The sequence below is a fragment of the Haliotis rubra genome, unplaced genomic scaffold, assembly GCF_003918875.1.
Source record: "Haliotis rubra isolate DU_JTF1 unplaced genomic scaffold, ASM391887v1 Scf23, whole genome shotgun sequence".
In the NCBI taxonomy this organism is placed as follows: domain Eukaryota; kingdom Metazoa; phylum Mollusca; class Gastropoda; order Lepetellida; family Haliotidae; genus Haliotis; species Haliotis rubra.
The window spans coordinates 1,022,132-1,038,475 of record NW_025766336.1 but is presented as its reverse complement, the minus strand read 5'-3'; the positions used below and the strand labels follow the sequence as shown (position 1 = coordinate 1,038,475).

Sequence of the window (16,344 nt, the reverse complement as noted above, 5' to 3'; positions counted from 1 at the left end):
GTTAAAACCAGGAACTATTCTACGCATTGCTTCCTTGAGGATTTAAGGAAAACTGCCTTGCTTAATAATTGTTCCTACGATTGTCACGATATTGAAGCATTATAAGTAAACAAAGACACATTTTTCTTCCTGCATGTTATTTACACATCCAGCAGTTACGCCCCTTGTCCTAGAAGCTAGCCTGACGCAGCTGGCAACAGGGCCTGATGACATTGTTGGTCATTTTATTTAACTCACGTTTGGGAAATAATCGATGAATTTGTGATCAAGAGAGTTTTTACCATTCAGGATGTATTCGAAGGTAAACAAGACGTCTAGAATGGCTGGAAAAGGTAGGACTCTAGAATACCTCCAGTAGGTCATTACATATCCTCGGTCATACCATCATAACTACATACATCGTCTTCATGCATGCCTGTGCCGTCTTTAACGACTGCAAAGAAACCTATATATGGTTCGATAATTTTGCAATTCAACATTTTAATCGAAGCGAAGTTTGAACTGGCATAGACACACAAATATGTATATTTATATTACCGTAACTGTCTATTTTCTTCATTCTTAATAAGACAACAAATTGATATCCTCAAAGACAGAACGCCCATATGAAATGTTATCACATAACTTTATACCAACAAGATGAAAGGCTATGGTAAATAATGATGTGTGTACCCAAGCTATGGTGTATCCCATTCAAGGCAATATATGTTCTATTACATTGGCTAATAATTCTCAGTTTGTCTGATAGGGATAGGTATGGTAACCAACAGTATATTAACTGATAATGCTGTTGGAACATCCTTCAAACTGCCCTCAATGGAGACATGCTTGCTGGTTGAACACACATGCAAAGTCATTGTTTCGACGAATATTGAACCTCCGGTACGGTAGAGTCGTTTGCTGTATCGGCATCATTGTCAACATATCCGGAGTCCCGTAACTCCGTCACATCCCCTCTTGTCGGATGTTTGCAAGTGATGATAACACGCTGCTCTGCCCTATATAACGATGGGCCAAAACCCTCTCTCGTACACTGGTTCTTGAGGAGATTTTAGTTGTAATCACGTATTCAAAGTTGTTGGGATTTTTAAAACCGAAACATGTAGCGAGACTGAAAAGCATATTCACTTTGGTATATGTTCGAGTAAGACTTTAGTCTAAACAAGTCAAATAGTATGAGCAAGGCTCACTGATACAAACGTGAAAACAAACGTGAGTTTTGTGCCAATGTGGTTATGAAATAGATATGAAACTGATTGATTATGTGCTTATATATGTATGTTATGCCATCTATGAATGTTTATAAATGATAACAAGGATGTATTGTTGTTATTTTTCATTGCTGTGAATATTTTGACATACGATGAAGATAACTAGATCTACCATTTCTGATATGCATGCAACAGTATGACGATCATGACATTTAGTAAACATTGATATTTCACACAAATACATTAATCCGACATTCTCGTTAATCCGTTAATCTGCAAACCACAAGTGTCAGATTAACGAGAGTTGACTGTATTCCCTAGCGAGACTCCCAAATTCATCACAATTAATAATAATTATTCTGGACAAAAATACAAGATCTGTATCAAACGTCGCATGCATATTTCCTGTAAACAAAGAAGCCAGTATCCAAATCTGAGAACAATTTGTCAAATGAGTGTAAAGCTATTGGTTTAACAAATTAGATGTGGGACTGTTTGACGAGTTCAAGAGATGCAATTTCTCATATTTCTCGATATATGAATAGTATCAAAACATAACTTTGTACTGCAACTCTCCTATAGACATGGAGGGTGTTCCCAAAGTTTGAAAACAACCCATGTTCAAGCTATTGGCTGAACCAAAAGCCCTTGTTTCTTAAGTGATGATCCGGACTTATCTTACGTCCGTCGACCGCCTCCGTGGTGTAGTGGTTAGAGCGTCCGCCCGGAGAGCGGAAGGTCGCGGGTTCGATCCCCGACCGCGTCATACCAAAAGACGTTAAAATATGGTACTTGTTGGTCCCTGCCTGGCGCTCGGCATTAATGGGTACAACAAGGACTGGCCGGCTCGGAATCAGTATAATGTGTGGGGTATTCATGCTTCACTGCGGCATGGTACCCCAGTGGGCTAGCACTATAAAAAACAGCTTCAGTCTGGGCTAGTACAAGCAGCCGCACATACACATACACACGCATGCACGTCGTCATATGAGCGAAATATTCTCAAGCCCAATTTCACCTCACCTCACCTCTTACGTCCGTCCGGGTATATAGGGAATCACGCCCTGATGAAACAAATACGACATTTCAACATTGTTTTTCGTGTTAATCGTGAAACGATTAAAGAGTGGGTTGTCTTTTCAATTGCACCTACAAAACGTTCTTCATGAACACCGTTACTAAATGACAACTGGCTGCAGGTGAACGTAAGGTCAGACCAAAAACCAGTGCGTGTTAGGATGTGGTCGATGTTTAGTGTACCAGCTTGAGACCTTTTTGGGATCAATACACGATATGACCAAGTATATTTTCAAGATATGTCAATAGCTCAGTCAGGAATTCAAATGTATTGTTTTTGCAGATGTAATGCATTCCTGTCTTGTATTTCAGGAGTAGACTTTGTTATATTCTATGCACATGATGGGAAGGACCTGGCTGCGTTCATACAACAACGGTTTGGTGACACACGGTTTGGGTGTTCTGTTGAAACTGTGGATGTCGCTGACATGAGTAAGGTTAACAATAACCAGACTGCCTCCACGAACTGCATAGAAGGCAGAGTGAATGTGGTGGTCGTCTCGCCGTCCTTCCTGGCTGGAGTCACTTCTTCGGGACTATTCCTCCAGGATGTCTTGCTCAGGTCGACGGAACGAACAGCCGTCCTCTATTTTTATGTGGATGTAACTGAAGCTGAAAAGGTTGTTCGTGGACTGAGTGACGACGCGGGAATGTGGATTCACAAGGATGTCGGAAACAGCAAAGAAGCACTCCGTGAATGTCTTGTGACGCTCATGACGTTATGCGAGGAGGATAATGATGACCAGCTTCCCATGCTAAAGACTTTCAAACTGATGCCAACGGTTGTAACATGGGTGAGTCCATTAGCTGTCACATGCAAATTGTTCTGTCGGTGTTGCAGTATGTAGTTGCTGGATCTGGAAGGATGGTCCAAATCGGTAGGGAGGGATGGAGTGAGTGTGAGTTGGGTCATACGCCGCACTCAGCAATATTCCAGTCTGTAAATAATCGAGTCTGGACCAGACAATCCAGTGATCAATAGCATGAGCATCGATCTGCGCAACTGGGAACCGATGACATGTGTCAACCAAGTCAGCGAGCCTGACCACCCGATCCCGTTAGTCGCCTCTTACGACAAGCATGGGTTACTGAAGATCAATATTCTAACCCGGACCTTCACGGGTGAGGGATGGATGGATAGATCAGGCAGCTGAAAAAAACTGTTGGGCTCAACTAACGACTGTGGGGCCAAAGGTGGCCAGCTCTGACCTGACAAGCTAGTATATGAGATATTTTTTGTCACAGACTGTAACACATGTGTATGTTATGTTCAGAAAGATGCACAAATATATCTATAAAGATTTTACTTGTGACAAAGCTAGCATCTGAATACAAAAGTAATAGTATGTTGTTCGATTGTGTGACATATCAGGCAAAATGTCACAAAAATTCACTACTATATGTTTAATCGTGACGGTGTACTGACATATCTGTATATCCGGATTAGAATTGGTCTTCAGGAACCCATGGGGCCAAGCTTGTCGTAAGAGGCGAATGTGGTCAGGCAAGCTGTCTGGGTTGCTACATAACATCGCTTCCCAGTTGTAGGTCGATACTCCTGACTGGATTATATACAGACTGCCGCCATATGGATGGAATAATGCTGACATTAAGGGCAACATTTCTATTTTTCGTGTTTCTCATAGCCAAACCGACCCTTCTAATTTTATTGCCGACCCCCTTCCCCCAGAAAACCAAAACAAAAATACAACAAAAAACAAAAACAAACAAACAAACAAAAAACCAACACTTTTTTTCATACCAACATCGCCGACTCGAACCTAAAACGTACCGCCTCGTCATATATAATGTTTATCTCATAATCAGTCGCTGCCACAAGTCCAAAGAACGCGAGAAATTGTAATAAGAATTGCAATAAATGAGAACCAAGAACTTAATTCAGATAATTTTCACTTTATTAAGTTCCAAGTTGGGCATTAGGCCTGTTTTACAGAATTAATATACATGTATTTTTCGCAGCAACTGTGTTCTGTCAATGCACTTTGTTGTGAAAACCAGTGTTTTGTTAAAAAACATCAGCACCAACACCAACTCCAACAAAACGATGTCTGATGGAGTTCTCACCTACATGTATGTATTACTGTAGATGCGTGATCCATTCACCAAATTATACCACAAGTCCATAGACAATGCTTGTAACATAGCAACAGGATATTTGTTGGAATAAACAGGGAACTGCGTCGTAAGACAGTAAAGTTAAACACACCTGATGCATGCATTTTCCTTGTTCCTACTTGAAGGGTCGTGGAGTGACAATGACACTATATAGAGCAATAATGACAAATTTACAAGAATTGATTTCTGTGCATTAACCTGATCCGGTGATTACTCTCCTTAAAGAATGAAACCTTCAGTCATGACGATGGAATGTGTGTATAGACGTATGAATGAAGATCATGCGTGTGTGTGTGTGTGTGTGTGTGTGTGTGTGTGTGTGTGTGAATAAGGTAAAGAAGGAAATATGGACATAGGTGTATCAACAACCAGCATATATGACTGTATGAACAAAACTCATGTTTATAGATGTATGTATAAAGACCATATGTACACCAATGTGAGTGAAAATAATGTTTATTTATATGCTAATATTTGCTGTACACTCATGTGAGCTATTATAGTTAAATCACGAAGACGCTTGTACTATAGGGATTTTACCAGATATTCGGACGTCTCTTTTAGAGTTTGATGGACATTGGTATATGATGGTTCAGGGAATGACGCTGGTATTGAAGGAAGATTGACGTCTACGTAAACGTTGCCAGAGAGAGGTGTTTTCCACTTCGTCGTTGTGGTCGATCTGTGGCTCCAGTAAACCCTCCATCTGTCGCCTTTCCTCATCTGAATCAATGTTGGGCATTTCAAAGTATATTGGGCATCTTAACATCATCGGTCAATTGCTGAGGCAATCTTCCAAATCGATAGCAGATGTACTGATAGCCGCCATGTTTGTGTATGTAATTTATGTGTGCAACTTCAGCAAAATGAGAGCATTATCAAATTACATTGACTTTGAGTGACGTGATAATTCTTCCAATTGCATCATACAACTGTTAGTACGTTGATAACGTGATAGGTTTTCCTGTTGTCTCATAAATCATTCTGCAGATGTATTTGTACAAACTATAAATCTTACCTTCATTGTTTATTTTATCAGAATGTGGATAAGGTGTACGTGATGTTCTCAAGGGAAACTCGGGGATGTGTGGAAATACAGCAGGGCAAGTCGGACAAGATCGTTGCAACTTTCTACAACCCTTACACATATTATTTCAATCCCATGGGTAAGTAATAAGATAATAAGTAATATATTGGGATGGCATGTGTCTCTCAAGATTAGGAGTGTTTAGTAATGGGTAATGTAATGTGACAATTAGAATATAACGTAGTACATAAACAAAAACATTTTTATGATATACACCATACATGCGTATAGACGCAGTTTCGTATTTCTGAAAAATACATTACCGACTCTCTGTACGTTTGCTGATCTATTTGTACACGGGGAAAACACTTGTTTTCTCAAGCCCCTCTGGCGTTCCATCTGTATCATGATTGTCATGTGTTATTACGACGACTTCAAATTAGGCCACCATGCAGGGACATAATATTCAAACAAGGTTTTCCGCAAAACATTTGCGTTTGTCGTCGTGAACCTGTTGATGATGCAACTATAAGTTAGATTGTTCACAATGAAACACTGAATTTGATATTTCACGATTTTTTAAAGTTTTCCAAAGCGACAAAGTGACAAATTAGCTAATTATGATATAAGAAATGTCCGGGATCATGAAACCATCAGTGTAGACTTCAGCAAATGTGCGCAGTATGGACACGCATTCATTCGTTTCGTGTCGAGCTCTAGACTTCTTTCCTCTAAAGTCATTCAGAGCGTTGACCGTAATCAAATGAAAATATTGAAGTAATTTGTTAAATATGGATTAGATATCGGTGTCAATTCTGCATTATAACGTTAAGTGGTTTTGTCATACGTCACATTATCGGTGAACATTATACACATGTGTTTAGACACACAGATATGATTGAATTCAAGGTTTCATTCTGCGAGAGCGAGAGCGTTGTGTGGATTTTCTGAATGTCTGATGACTAAGTAGTTTTTCTTGATATCAACAATTAGTATGAGTCGTACACTGGTATGCCAGATTGTGTGTGCAGGTGTTTACACGGGCGAGACGGATGTGCAAGTGTTCGTGAACGGGTGTCCATCGGGCGTGGAAACGTTGGTGTACTACTCTAAGCTGACCGAGTTTCAGTACCTCCTGGATGAAGTGAATAGGCCCCTGGATCTGTTGTGTCAGTCAGTGTTGGGGGACAATAACTGCAACATTGGGATCCTTGACCAAACTCTGTGCCACATGTTCGGCAGTGCCAGTAGCTTCACGACATTACATTGTGAGGAACATGAAGTACCAGGTAAAGGAATATCTTTTATCACAACGAAACATTTGCCATGGCGTTAACTCTTCTTGTATTTAAATTTGGCTATAGAAATATGCTGTACTCAACTATTGTTTAAAGCGAATTATTTTCAATGTAAATTTATATCATGTGTTCTACTGGTATAATGTACGTCGTAGATATATACTGATATATCTCACTGGACACTGGTAACTTAGATTGTATGTGGGGAATTATTTTCGACGGGCAGGTATTGACGTCAGAGAGACGTTTGAATCATTTGTTTGATCCAGTGATAAATTGAATTCCATATGTGCTCATCAATTGGAAATATTGCTGCTAAAATGAGCAGAAAGAAAAACGTTTTCGGTTTTGAATAACTACCTTAAAATAGATCTGTTGGAATTCAGTGCCACGTCAACGAAAGTCTTTTAAAATGGGCAGAACTGATATATTTTTCCTAAGAGAAAATCTGGAAATATACGTATGTACCTTTCACTCACATTGTAGCTAAGTATTATGCTTTGGGCACGAGTGAATATGAAAAACAACAATTGCGAATTAATTAAGTTCAACTTATATGTCTTTTCAAGAACAAATAGATGTTGACCGGTTGGTGATTTTGAATTGCTTCATAGGCAAAAGAGAACAGGATTCACCAACGCTACTGCATGTTGCGGCTCGGTTTGGACTGAAGGAGTTGTGCACGTCCATACGGGACACACCCGTGGGAAAACTGGCCAGCAAGATCAAAAATAGAGATGGTCTCACACCAGCAGATATCGCACTGAAATTTCAACACATCCGGCTTTCTGAAAATCTGAGGGTAACATTCATTAGAAATGATAACAATGACCATTTAATGTCTGATCTGTCTGGTGTAGGTATGTGATATTTGTCGCACTCAGCAATAATCCAGCCATATGAAGGCGGTCTATAAATAATCGATCTACGCAACTAATCGATTACGATGACATGTGTCAACCAAGTCAGCGAGCCTGACCACCGATCCCGTTAGTCGCCTTTTACGACAAGTATATGTTGTTCAACACCAATTCTAACCCGGATCACGGGTCCCTTTGAAGGTAAGGTGACGGTGAGTATGAATCTAAATAACAGGGGTATAGGTTAGTGGTGAATGACTTCAAAGACACACAGTCAAATGTTTGCGGTGTTACAATGTCGGACTCCTAAGTGTGGTGTTCTCAGCCCTTAAAGAAATGCCATACGTCAAAAGTGGGTGTCAGTACTGAGCAGTTAAAAGCTCCTTCTTAAAAGGAGCTCCACTTTAAGTTTTTGGACTTATTTTAACAAATATACATGCAATACCTTATTTAACCAGAAGCAGTTATTTAACTACATTAAAATTGGGGTTGAATTTCTGAAGTCATTCTTAAAGCCAACTAATATATGTTATATTATAACAATCAATTTGTTCAAGGAACCATCGATAGCACAGACAGAAAGAGAAATGCTAGAAGTTGCACAAGGTAAATATGTGAGGAGCTACACTTCAGCACCCTCAGCCCCTCTAAAGACGCATGTCTTGCCATGATCCATGTATTGCTGATCTCTAAACTATGCGGTTTGCTCTTTCGTGGGAATTGTCATTACACGGCTCGTATATCAACAGGATAAGGTTACACTCAGATACAACATTGTACGTCTCTACAAATACTGAGGAAGTGACTCGTGGACGCATTCTTGTGATTGTATATTCGAGAACTGACCAAAAGGTACCGAACAGAACATTAACACGGGTACTCGGTACTTCCTTTTCAGGGCGTCTTCGAGTCTCAATAGTATGTTGCGCTGCCGATTCGTTTGAGTTTTACATCACCCGTTTACATCATTAACGGGGTTTACATTTAGAGAGCACATGTTAGTACATGAAGTTAGTATCCGTTGTAGGGTAAGGTATATACTGAGTGAAACTTTAGGACATACCATCTCCAGACCTGCATGCATGTTGTGCTAGACTGCGTCTGAAGGATACCCAGATGTTTTATTGATGCACACTCTCCCACAAGGGAAACGCATAGATGATACGGATATTTTTACCAGGAAAATCCCATTTATATATTTTTGGAAAGAAATGATTTAGCGCATCAGAACGTATCATTAGCATGTAAAGCATTAACTGTGAAGCATTTTCAAGTCATGTTGTGTAAAGTTGAATGAAACTTTGCATCTCAGATTACTGAATAATTAAAACAACATCGCATTTATCAGCCAGTGATCCAGGGATAAAAAAGAATCAGGCCACGATTCGACATTGTAACTGGAAACATTGCCATCGAACGTCAGGAGGTTGAGAAGCCATCTTGATCATCATTTGCATCTGTAGGATGCGATATACAAAACAGGCGCCGAAGTGGCAGATCCCGGATCACTATTGTCGGGTACTTCATTTGCGGAACGGATAGACCCAGCAACAGAAGTTGCCCGCAGAATACCCGGTTTGAAAAGAATGACCCGGAATCGTTTGCGTGTGGCTTGACTCGTAACCAGAAAACTCCGTGACGAAAGAAGAAGACGCGCCAACAGCAACTGGTACACGCATTGCAGGACGACTGGGTCAGGAACCCACAAACTCGGAACCATAGACGTCATCAGCCCTTGTCTAGAAGATGCAGAACAGCTTTGAGGCACATTGTTTTAACAGTCGGCACTGAGAACAACACCTACTTATGCACCAGTGTGATTGAACGTGCTTCATTGATTTATGTATTTATGATGACTTACAATCCAACTTTCTTATGGTGCGATTTAGTTGCAAACGATATCGTATTGAGTGGGTTTTAACACACCATGTTATTTCTGGGAAAATTCGCCTATGCGTTCACTTTTTGGGAGAGTATATTTCCTTCTTCACCTCTGCATATGGGTTTGTTTTCTGTCATGACTCTTGGCCTGTCTTACAAATACAACCATATCTCTTTCAAACAATACTAACAGAATAACAGATTAACCTTCGGAGAATGAGCATGTTGGGTTCAGACAAAGCGAGGCAGAAATATCCGATCTACATCTGGCTATTGGGACAAGTCCTGCCGTTCACTCTATAGATGGCCCGATGTGTATTGCAAAGAAACAAGTGCATGTGCTGTTTGCTGAAAATGTAATTCTTTGCTAATGAACAAAAATGACAATCATGACATATTTAGCGTGGACTGATAGAGCGACTTCTGTAACAAGTTGCGAGGTGCGTGTCGCTAGGGCAACCCGCGTGTGCTTTAGCGTCAGAACCACAAGTAAACAGTGACATCTGTGCGTATCCTGACCAAAATGACTTTATAAGAAGATTCCCCTGTCGTGGTTAAATTATTTTCAGGAAGCGCTTTCACGGGTGTATGTAAAAATTCAAACTGAGAAGAATTTAGGGACAAGCGATAGGCAAAATAATGGAACATTCTGAAATAAGTATGATCAAATCAAATTTATTTCAACGAATATTCTTTATCCGTGTTCATTTATAGACAAAGAAGCTTATTGTGACATGATGAAAGACGAAAGTGGTACTTTAAAAGGCAAGTATTCTGTTTGATCGTAGGATACACTATACGACTTCCTCGTCGATTTGTGCACTCTCTGTACTAGTATTCCCGGCGGCTGCCTGCAAAGTCAACGCGCTCATGTCAGTATTGCATGTCATATCTACTTGCTTCCTTACTGCACGCATATCAAGCTTGAAGTAATACCATTTAATGTGGAAAGAACGAAATGTGACTTTTCTCCTCATTAAAGAAAATATTTGCTTCCTTCAATCAAAATGTATAAATATCTATTAAAGGCGAGTGAAAGGTTTTCATATTGATACTATTTAAAAGTAAGTGAAAAGTTATCGTATTATTAAAAGGTGAGTAAAAGGTTATCATATTATTTTTTAAAAGGTGAGAGAAAGGTTGTCATATTATTATTAAAGGGTGAGAGAAATTGTTATCATATTATTATATACAGTCTATGAAAGTCTTATCGATGAAACAATAGTTAAGTGGAACATTGTGTCCATCTTATTCTCCTCTTACCTGCACGTCATGTAGCTACATACACATTATTGTATTTCCATAACAATATTCGATGATGACGTTGCAGAAGTGAAGGGGAAGAAGGTCTATCAAGATATCAGTGCTTCAAAAGCTCCTGACAGCGGTATGAAATATTTTGATAACTGACACTCTTGAGAAATGTCATAGACACCATGTAAAGTCAGGTATTGCTTTAATGGTATTGTGACAATAGATGTCCACCATACCCGATTGTATACAATTGTAACAACTTATACAATTTGGATGTTCCTTCTCTTACAGTTACATTAATATAAAGGATAGATATCTTATAATGCCTGTTTGTGAGGTAACCGTTGCGCGTGCCTGTGGATCCAATTGTATCTAGATGTAGTATTGAAGTCGGTTTCTATTTATGAAACATTTAGTCATGTGCCTTTTCATATCAGCTTTACGCTTGATTTCAGTCCAGAGATCAATGTCATCTCCAGCCGCCAATACCTACATGGCCATGGATATGGTATGTATTTTGATTCATATCTAAACCGCCTTCAGTACATTCCTTGACAACGGACAATGCATATATGTTGTGTAAGTATCTGAAAGAATCTTCCCGCCTCAATGCTGATCACTCGTGGACATGTGTGTACAACAATGCGTGTACAGTGACGGGTATAGCGACTCTACATTCCCTGGACCACTGCCAGTACTACCGGATAACGTAACCAACCACCTGGCATTGAAAACATCCACTTCATAGAATAGAGTTCTCTTTGTAAAGCATGGAACTTTGCGTACGATATACAGTACAACCAGAAATTACTGAGAATTTAAAGATTGTAATTTTTTTATTTTTTCACTCATTACTCACGTATTAAATGTGAATAATAGCAGAACATAACTCCAGTTTCAAAGACAGGTGAACAGTTAGTATTTTGTCAAGTCACCATGGGCAGCAATGCAGGCTTCAATGCGGCGGTGCATACTACTGATCAAAGAAGTTAGAAAGTCGTGGTCCATGCTGTCCCAATATCGGACCACCTCTTCTTTCATTTCAGCAATATTTATCAGATTTTTCTTATAGACACTTTCCTTCATAAGTCCCCAAACATTTTCTATTGGATTTAGGTCAGGGATATAGCTTGGCCAATCTAATAATGTCATATTCTTGGTCCGAAACCAGGCCTGTGAATGCTTTGAACGATGTTTTAGGTCGTTCTAGACAGAATTCCATAGAACACGTGAGCAGATGGAAGTAAATGGCCCTCGAGAATATCTGTGTACCGCGCACTGTTCATATTCCCTTCAAGTACACAGAGGGGCGTTGCCCCTAAAACAGATATGCCACCCCACACGTTAAATTTCGGACTGTACTTTGGGCGCTGATACAATCATATCCAGCCTTTAGTTTTCTAAACTCCTTCGTTTGTTTTTAGAAACAAGAATACCAAGCCGCCTCCTGTCACCGACAGTCAAATTTCTGGGCCTACCTGCGCTTCCCTGGTGCTCAATGCAATATCCATTTGCAATATTTTTCAAAACACGATAAACAGTGGACAAAGGAATGCCTGTTCTACTTGAAATCACTTTAGCTGATCTGATGTCCTTGTTATAATACTCTAAAATCAACTTCCTCTTCTCTAAATCATCCATACTGAGGATCATTGAAAATGTCGTCTGGTAGCAAGTAAACAAAGGGGGATAACTCTTCACAAACTAATGAAAAAGGATTAACGGAGTTGAATGAAACCAAGCACTTGATAGCTGGTCAAGGTTGTTTATACTAAAAATCCAATAAAACATATTCCTAAAATTCTCAATAATTTCTGGTCATACTATATTAGTATGGACACAAATACATCACAGCTGTGGAATCAACTCCGCACTGAACACATAATGTCTCCCTCTATTGACTCATTTAAATGTTCACTGAAAACCCATCTTTTCGGGAGATATTACAACCTTTAACTAACATTCCTGATATGTTTCCCTCGTTATAGCATAAACTTTGCATATATTTACTTTTATTTCACTCCATGTAGCGCTTTAAGCATGCTTTATGTGTGGGATTCATTATAAATACACATATTATTATCATCATTTATGTTGTGACAGGTGGGCACAGAATTTCGCACAAGAATTGGTGTGAGGGACGACAACAGCAATCGTGAGTATCTTCATTCTATGCCACTAATTCATGCCTAGTGTAATCAATGCCTTAAATATCATATGCACTTTCTATGATTTATGTAATGACTTTCTGGTCAAGTCATTAACGAGTGTGATTTCATTTTCTATATATTTGGACAGCGGTGCCTCCGACCGTCAAGCTGAGGAATCGCAGCAGAACACTCAACAATGAGGTATAGTGTTTACAATTCACAATACGGCAGTATCGGCATTCTGAATATTCAGCTCCATATTGTATAGTGAGTAACAAAGGAAATGTTCAAAAATATTAAACAGGATCTCAAGTCGATTCCTTTAGGAAATTAGCAAAAATATTAAATGTATGTATGCGTTTTCTTTACAATACATTGGTACAAATATAATATATTTTGTAATATTTTGCAGACATCCCGAGAATCAGCACGTATATCGATGATCAAGGAAGAAGACATACTGTTCTTGCCACGTGTACCCGCAAGAAGGGAAGACAGACTCTACGCATGCATAAGAGATGTGTCAGAGCCGACGCAACACCGAAAATCCTAGAGGAGTTGTCTTAGACTGACGAAATAATAAGAGAATGCAAGGGAGATTTTTCAAGTGTTTGACTGACATTGTAATGATTCTAACTCCGAGTTCAGAATACATTAATAGATTATACACATATTACCATGGTTAGAAAGAAAATGAACAAACAACATGTTTAAGATATATACTATGAAGTACAGCTAATGTAAGTTTTCAACAGGTGTGTATTGTAGTCGTGAAAAGAATCACCGATCGAATCCAAGCTTTGATGCGGTCCTGGTTTATGGTCTGTCACTTGTGTACGACTGACGTCACCTTTGATTTACACCATCTGGAGTTCAAAAACACCATACTGCTCAAGAGCGGATTGAGAGAGCAGATAAGGCCAAGCTATAAAAATCTGACTTTGCGCAGGCTCACTGAGATTGAACGAATATGAGGAAAGTTGTTTGTGCTGCATGAAGGAGCCGATCCAACACGGATAAACCCCCATTCTTCTTCCTGTATATAGCGGAACGTTTGCTCAGCTTGGTACTATACTTGGACATGAACTTATACAATGCACAAATTATGAATTAAGTGCTGTGACATAGGAAAGACATGAAAAGGATACTTTTAGTAACGTTAGCGGAGACTTTCACGAAATGTGTACACATTAAAAAAAGTGTTGTTTTCAACATAATGTAACTAAGTATTTCACGTTCAATATATGCGCACTAACAAATTATAAATGTAAAATGAAACGTTTTAGCGTAAAAGCAAGTGCACAATAAACAATGACATCGATAGAAACTTGCCCTGACTTTTTAAGAATTATGCATGGTCACACATGCGTTGTAATGATTACAGCCGCCATATAGATGGAATATTGCCGAGTGCAACTCATGATGACACATATTCCTGTAACTGCATGTGCCTTCCGGTTATCACATGTAGAGTGAGTGAGTGAGGTTTTATGCCGCTTTTAGCAATATTCCAGCAATATCACGGCGGGGGACCCCAGAAATGGGCTTCACACATCGTACCCATGTGGAGAATCGAGCCCGGGCCTTCAGTGTGACGAGCGGACGCTTTATCCATTAGGCTACCCCACCGCCTAATGAGTAAGAAACTCTTCCCGCATTCACAATTCAATCATAAAATAAGTCGATGAAGAATTTTAACTGTGAAAAGCATCTTGTTGACGCCCAAACCTTGAAAGCGCTGAAAAAGGGTGGCTGTGAGCGATAGAAATGCTTGAATACAGAATTGCACAACATGTTATTGTTAATCGTAACACCATGCATTTATTTCGGAGTCGTTACCAACTGACTGGCAACATCAAGGACCCACCATGTTCTGGACGTCCAGGAAATGACTCACGACTCCGTTTCAGCCTAAGATGACGTTCACAGAGGACGAGTTCCGATAACGTCGCAATTTTGTTCTTTGTTTGAGTTTATTAAGCTCTTGTCCCATTACTGTATAAAATATGAAAAGGAAAGCGAAGCGGCAACGGTCCACAGTAAGAATATTGATGACCAGCGTGTTAGAATTCATTGTAATCCGACACTTTGGGGGTCAGTACATACCATCTTAAATGACACACTTATGAGCAAGCTGTTCACAAGAGAAGCTGAACATGTTCTGGAACCGAACATCTTGATGCAAATAGTAATTCTGGTCTATCATTTTGACCCAAGTAAAATCATACAGCCTCATTCACACTCAAGTGAGTATGGTTTCACAACTACAGTAGTCAGTAGTCAGATATTGACGACAGACAGAAACAGCCACATTCTAACATTAGCTTTTTAGACTGACTGACTGACTGAGTTTGGTTTTACGCCGCTTTTAGCAATATTCCAGCAACGTCACGGCGAGGGACACCAGAAATGGGCTTCACACATTGTACCCATGAATATATATAATTTGGGGATTCGAGGACCCTAGGGGACTTCGGCGTGCTTTATTTAGGCTTTAGCCAACGCTAGGCAGTAGGGAAAATAATGTTTTCACCACTAATTGGTGGGGATACCCCACCGCCCCAGCTTTTTAGAAGAGGACGACAGTTCAAAATGCTAGTTAAATGAAAGATAAAGACGAGAAATTTGTGGAAATGTGAACGAAATAAACCTGTGCGAGTTGACATACTCGTGTTCTATTTCATTTTTTCTGCCTTTGGCCTTGAAGCGTGGTTTTACCGCTTGATGATTCCCTGAAATATCGTACGTAGTGGTGAAATATATTCCGTTCCTGTCGGCAAGGCTAATTCTTTTTGCTAACGTCCATTGAGAAATGAATGCAACAAGAGGTGACTAATCAGGGGCGGATCCAGGATTTGGGGGGGTTGGGGAAATGCTCATCAGGGATAATTTTTTTGGGTCGACCCTCTGGATCCGCCCCTGCTAATTCAGCTAATCAGACGGCAATAATGAGTGTGAGATGAGTTTTGCGCCGCACTCATCACCATTCCAGCTAAATGGCAGCGGTCTGTAAATAATCGAGTCTGAACCAGACAATCCAGTGATCAACAGCATGAACATCGATCTGCGCAATTGGGAACCGATGACATGTGTCAACCAAGTCAGCGAGCCTGACCACCCGATCCCGTTAGTCGCCTCTTACGACAAGCATGGGTTACTGAAGGCCAATATTCAAACCCGGACCTTCACGGGTTAAATGATAATGAACACAACGAAAATCGAATCATTTAAAACGAGAGATACGTAAATTAGGTGTTTCACGGTTCCGTATCTAGTTTTAGCATCATATATATACCCACGACCCCGCCGTGATTTTGCTGGAATATTGTAAAAGCGGACTAAAACTTCACTCACTCACCCACCTACCTACGCTGCTGTAAAAGGACGTTGGTTACCTCCCCTACTTCCTCACCTTGCCCTTATGCTAATTCATCACCACACTACTAAGTC

General features: G+C 39.9%; 1 protein-coding gene across 3 annotated transcripts; it reads left to right on the top strand.

Annotated features, from left to right (window-relative positions):
- The first annotated feature begins 181 nt into the window (after positions 1-181).
- Positions 182-14,224, top strand: LOC124277954 (phosphoinositide 3-kinase adapter protein 1-like). Of its 3 annotated transcripts, none has more exons than XM_046713676.1 (12): positions 182-332; positions 2,601-3,082; positions 5,464-5,590; positions 6,483-6,740; positions 7,364-7,551; positions 8,167-8,215; positions 10,205-10,255; positions 10,821-10,877; positions 11,200-11,252; positions 12,848-12,899; positions 13,043-13,095; positions 13,307-14,224. In XM_046713676.1, exons 1-12 carry the CDS (start codon positions 290-292, stop codon positions 13,445-13,447), a joined length of 1,554 nt encoding a protein of 517 aa, XP_046569632.1. In that variant the 5' UTR covers positions 182-289; the 3' UTR covers positions 13,448-14,224. The 3 variants fall into 3 exon arrangements, with proteins under 3 accessions (XP_046569632.1, XP_046569631.1, XP_046569633.1); XM_046713675.1 differs by having other exon boundaries at positions 7,319-7,551; XM_046713677.1 differs by lacking the exon at positions 10,205-10,255 and having other exon boundaries at positions 7,319-7,551.
- The last annotated feature ends 2,120 nt before the right edge of the window (positions 14,225-16,344 follow it).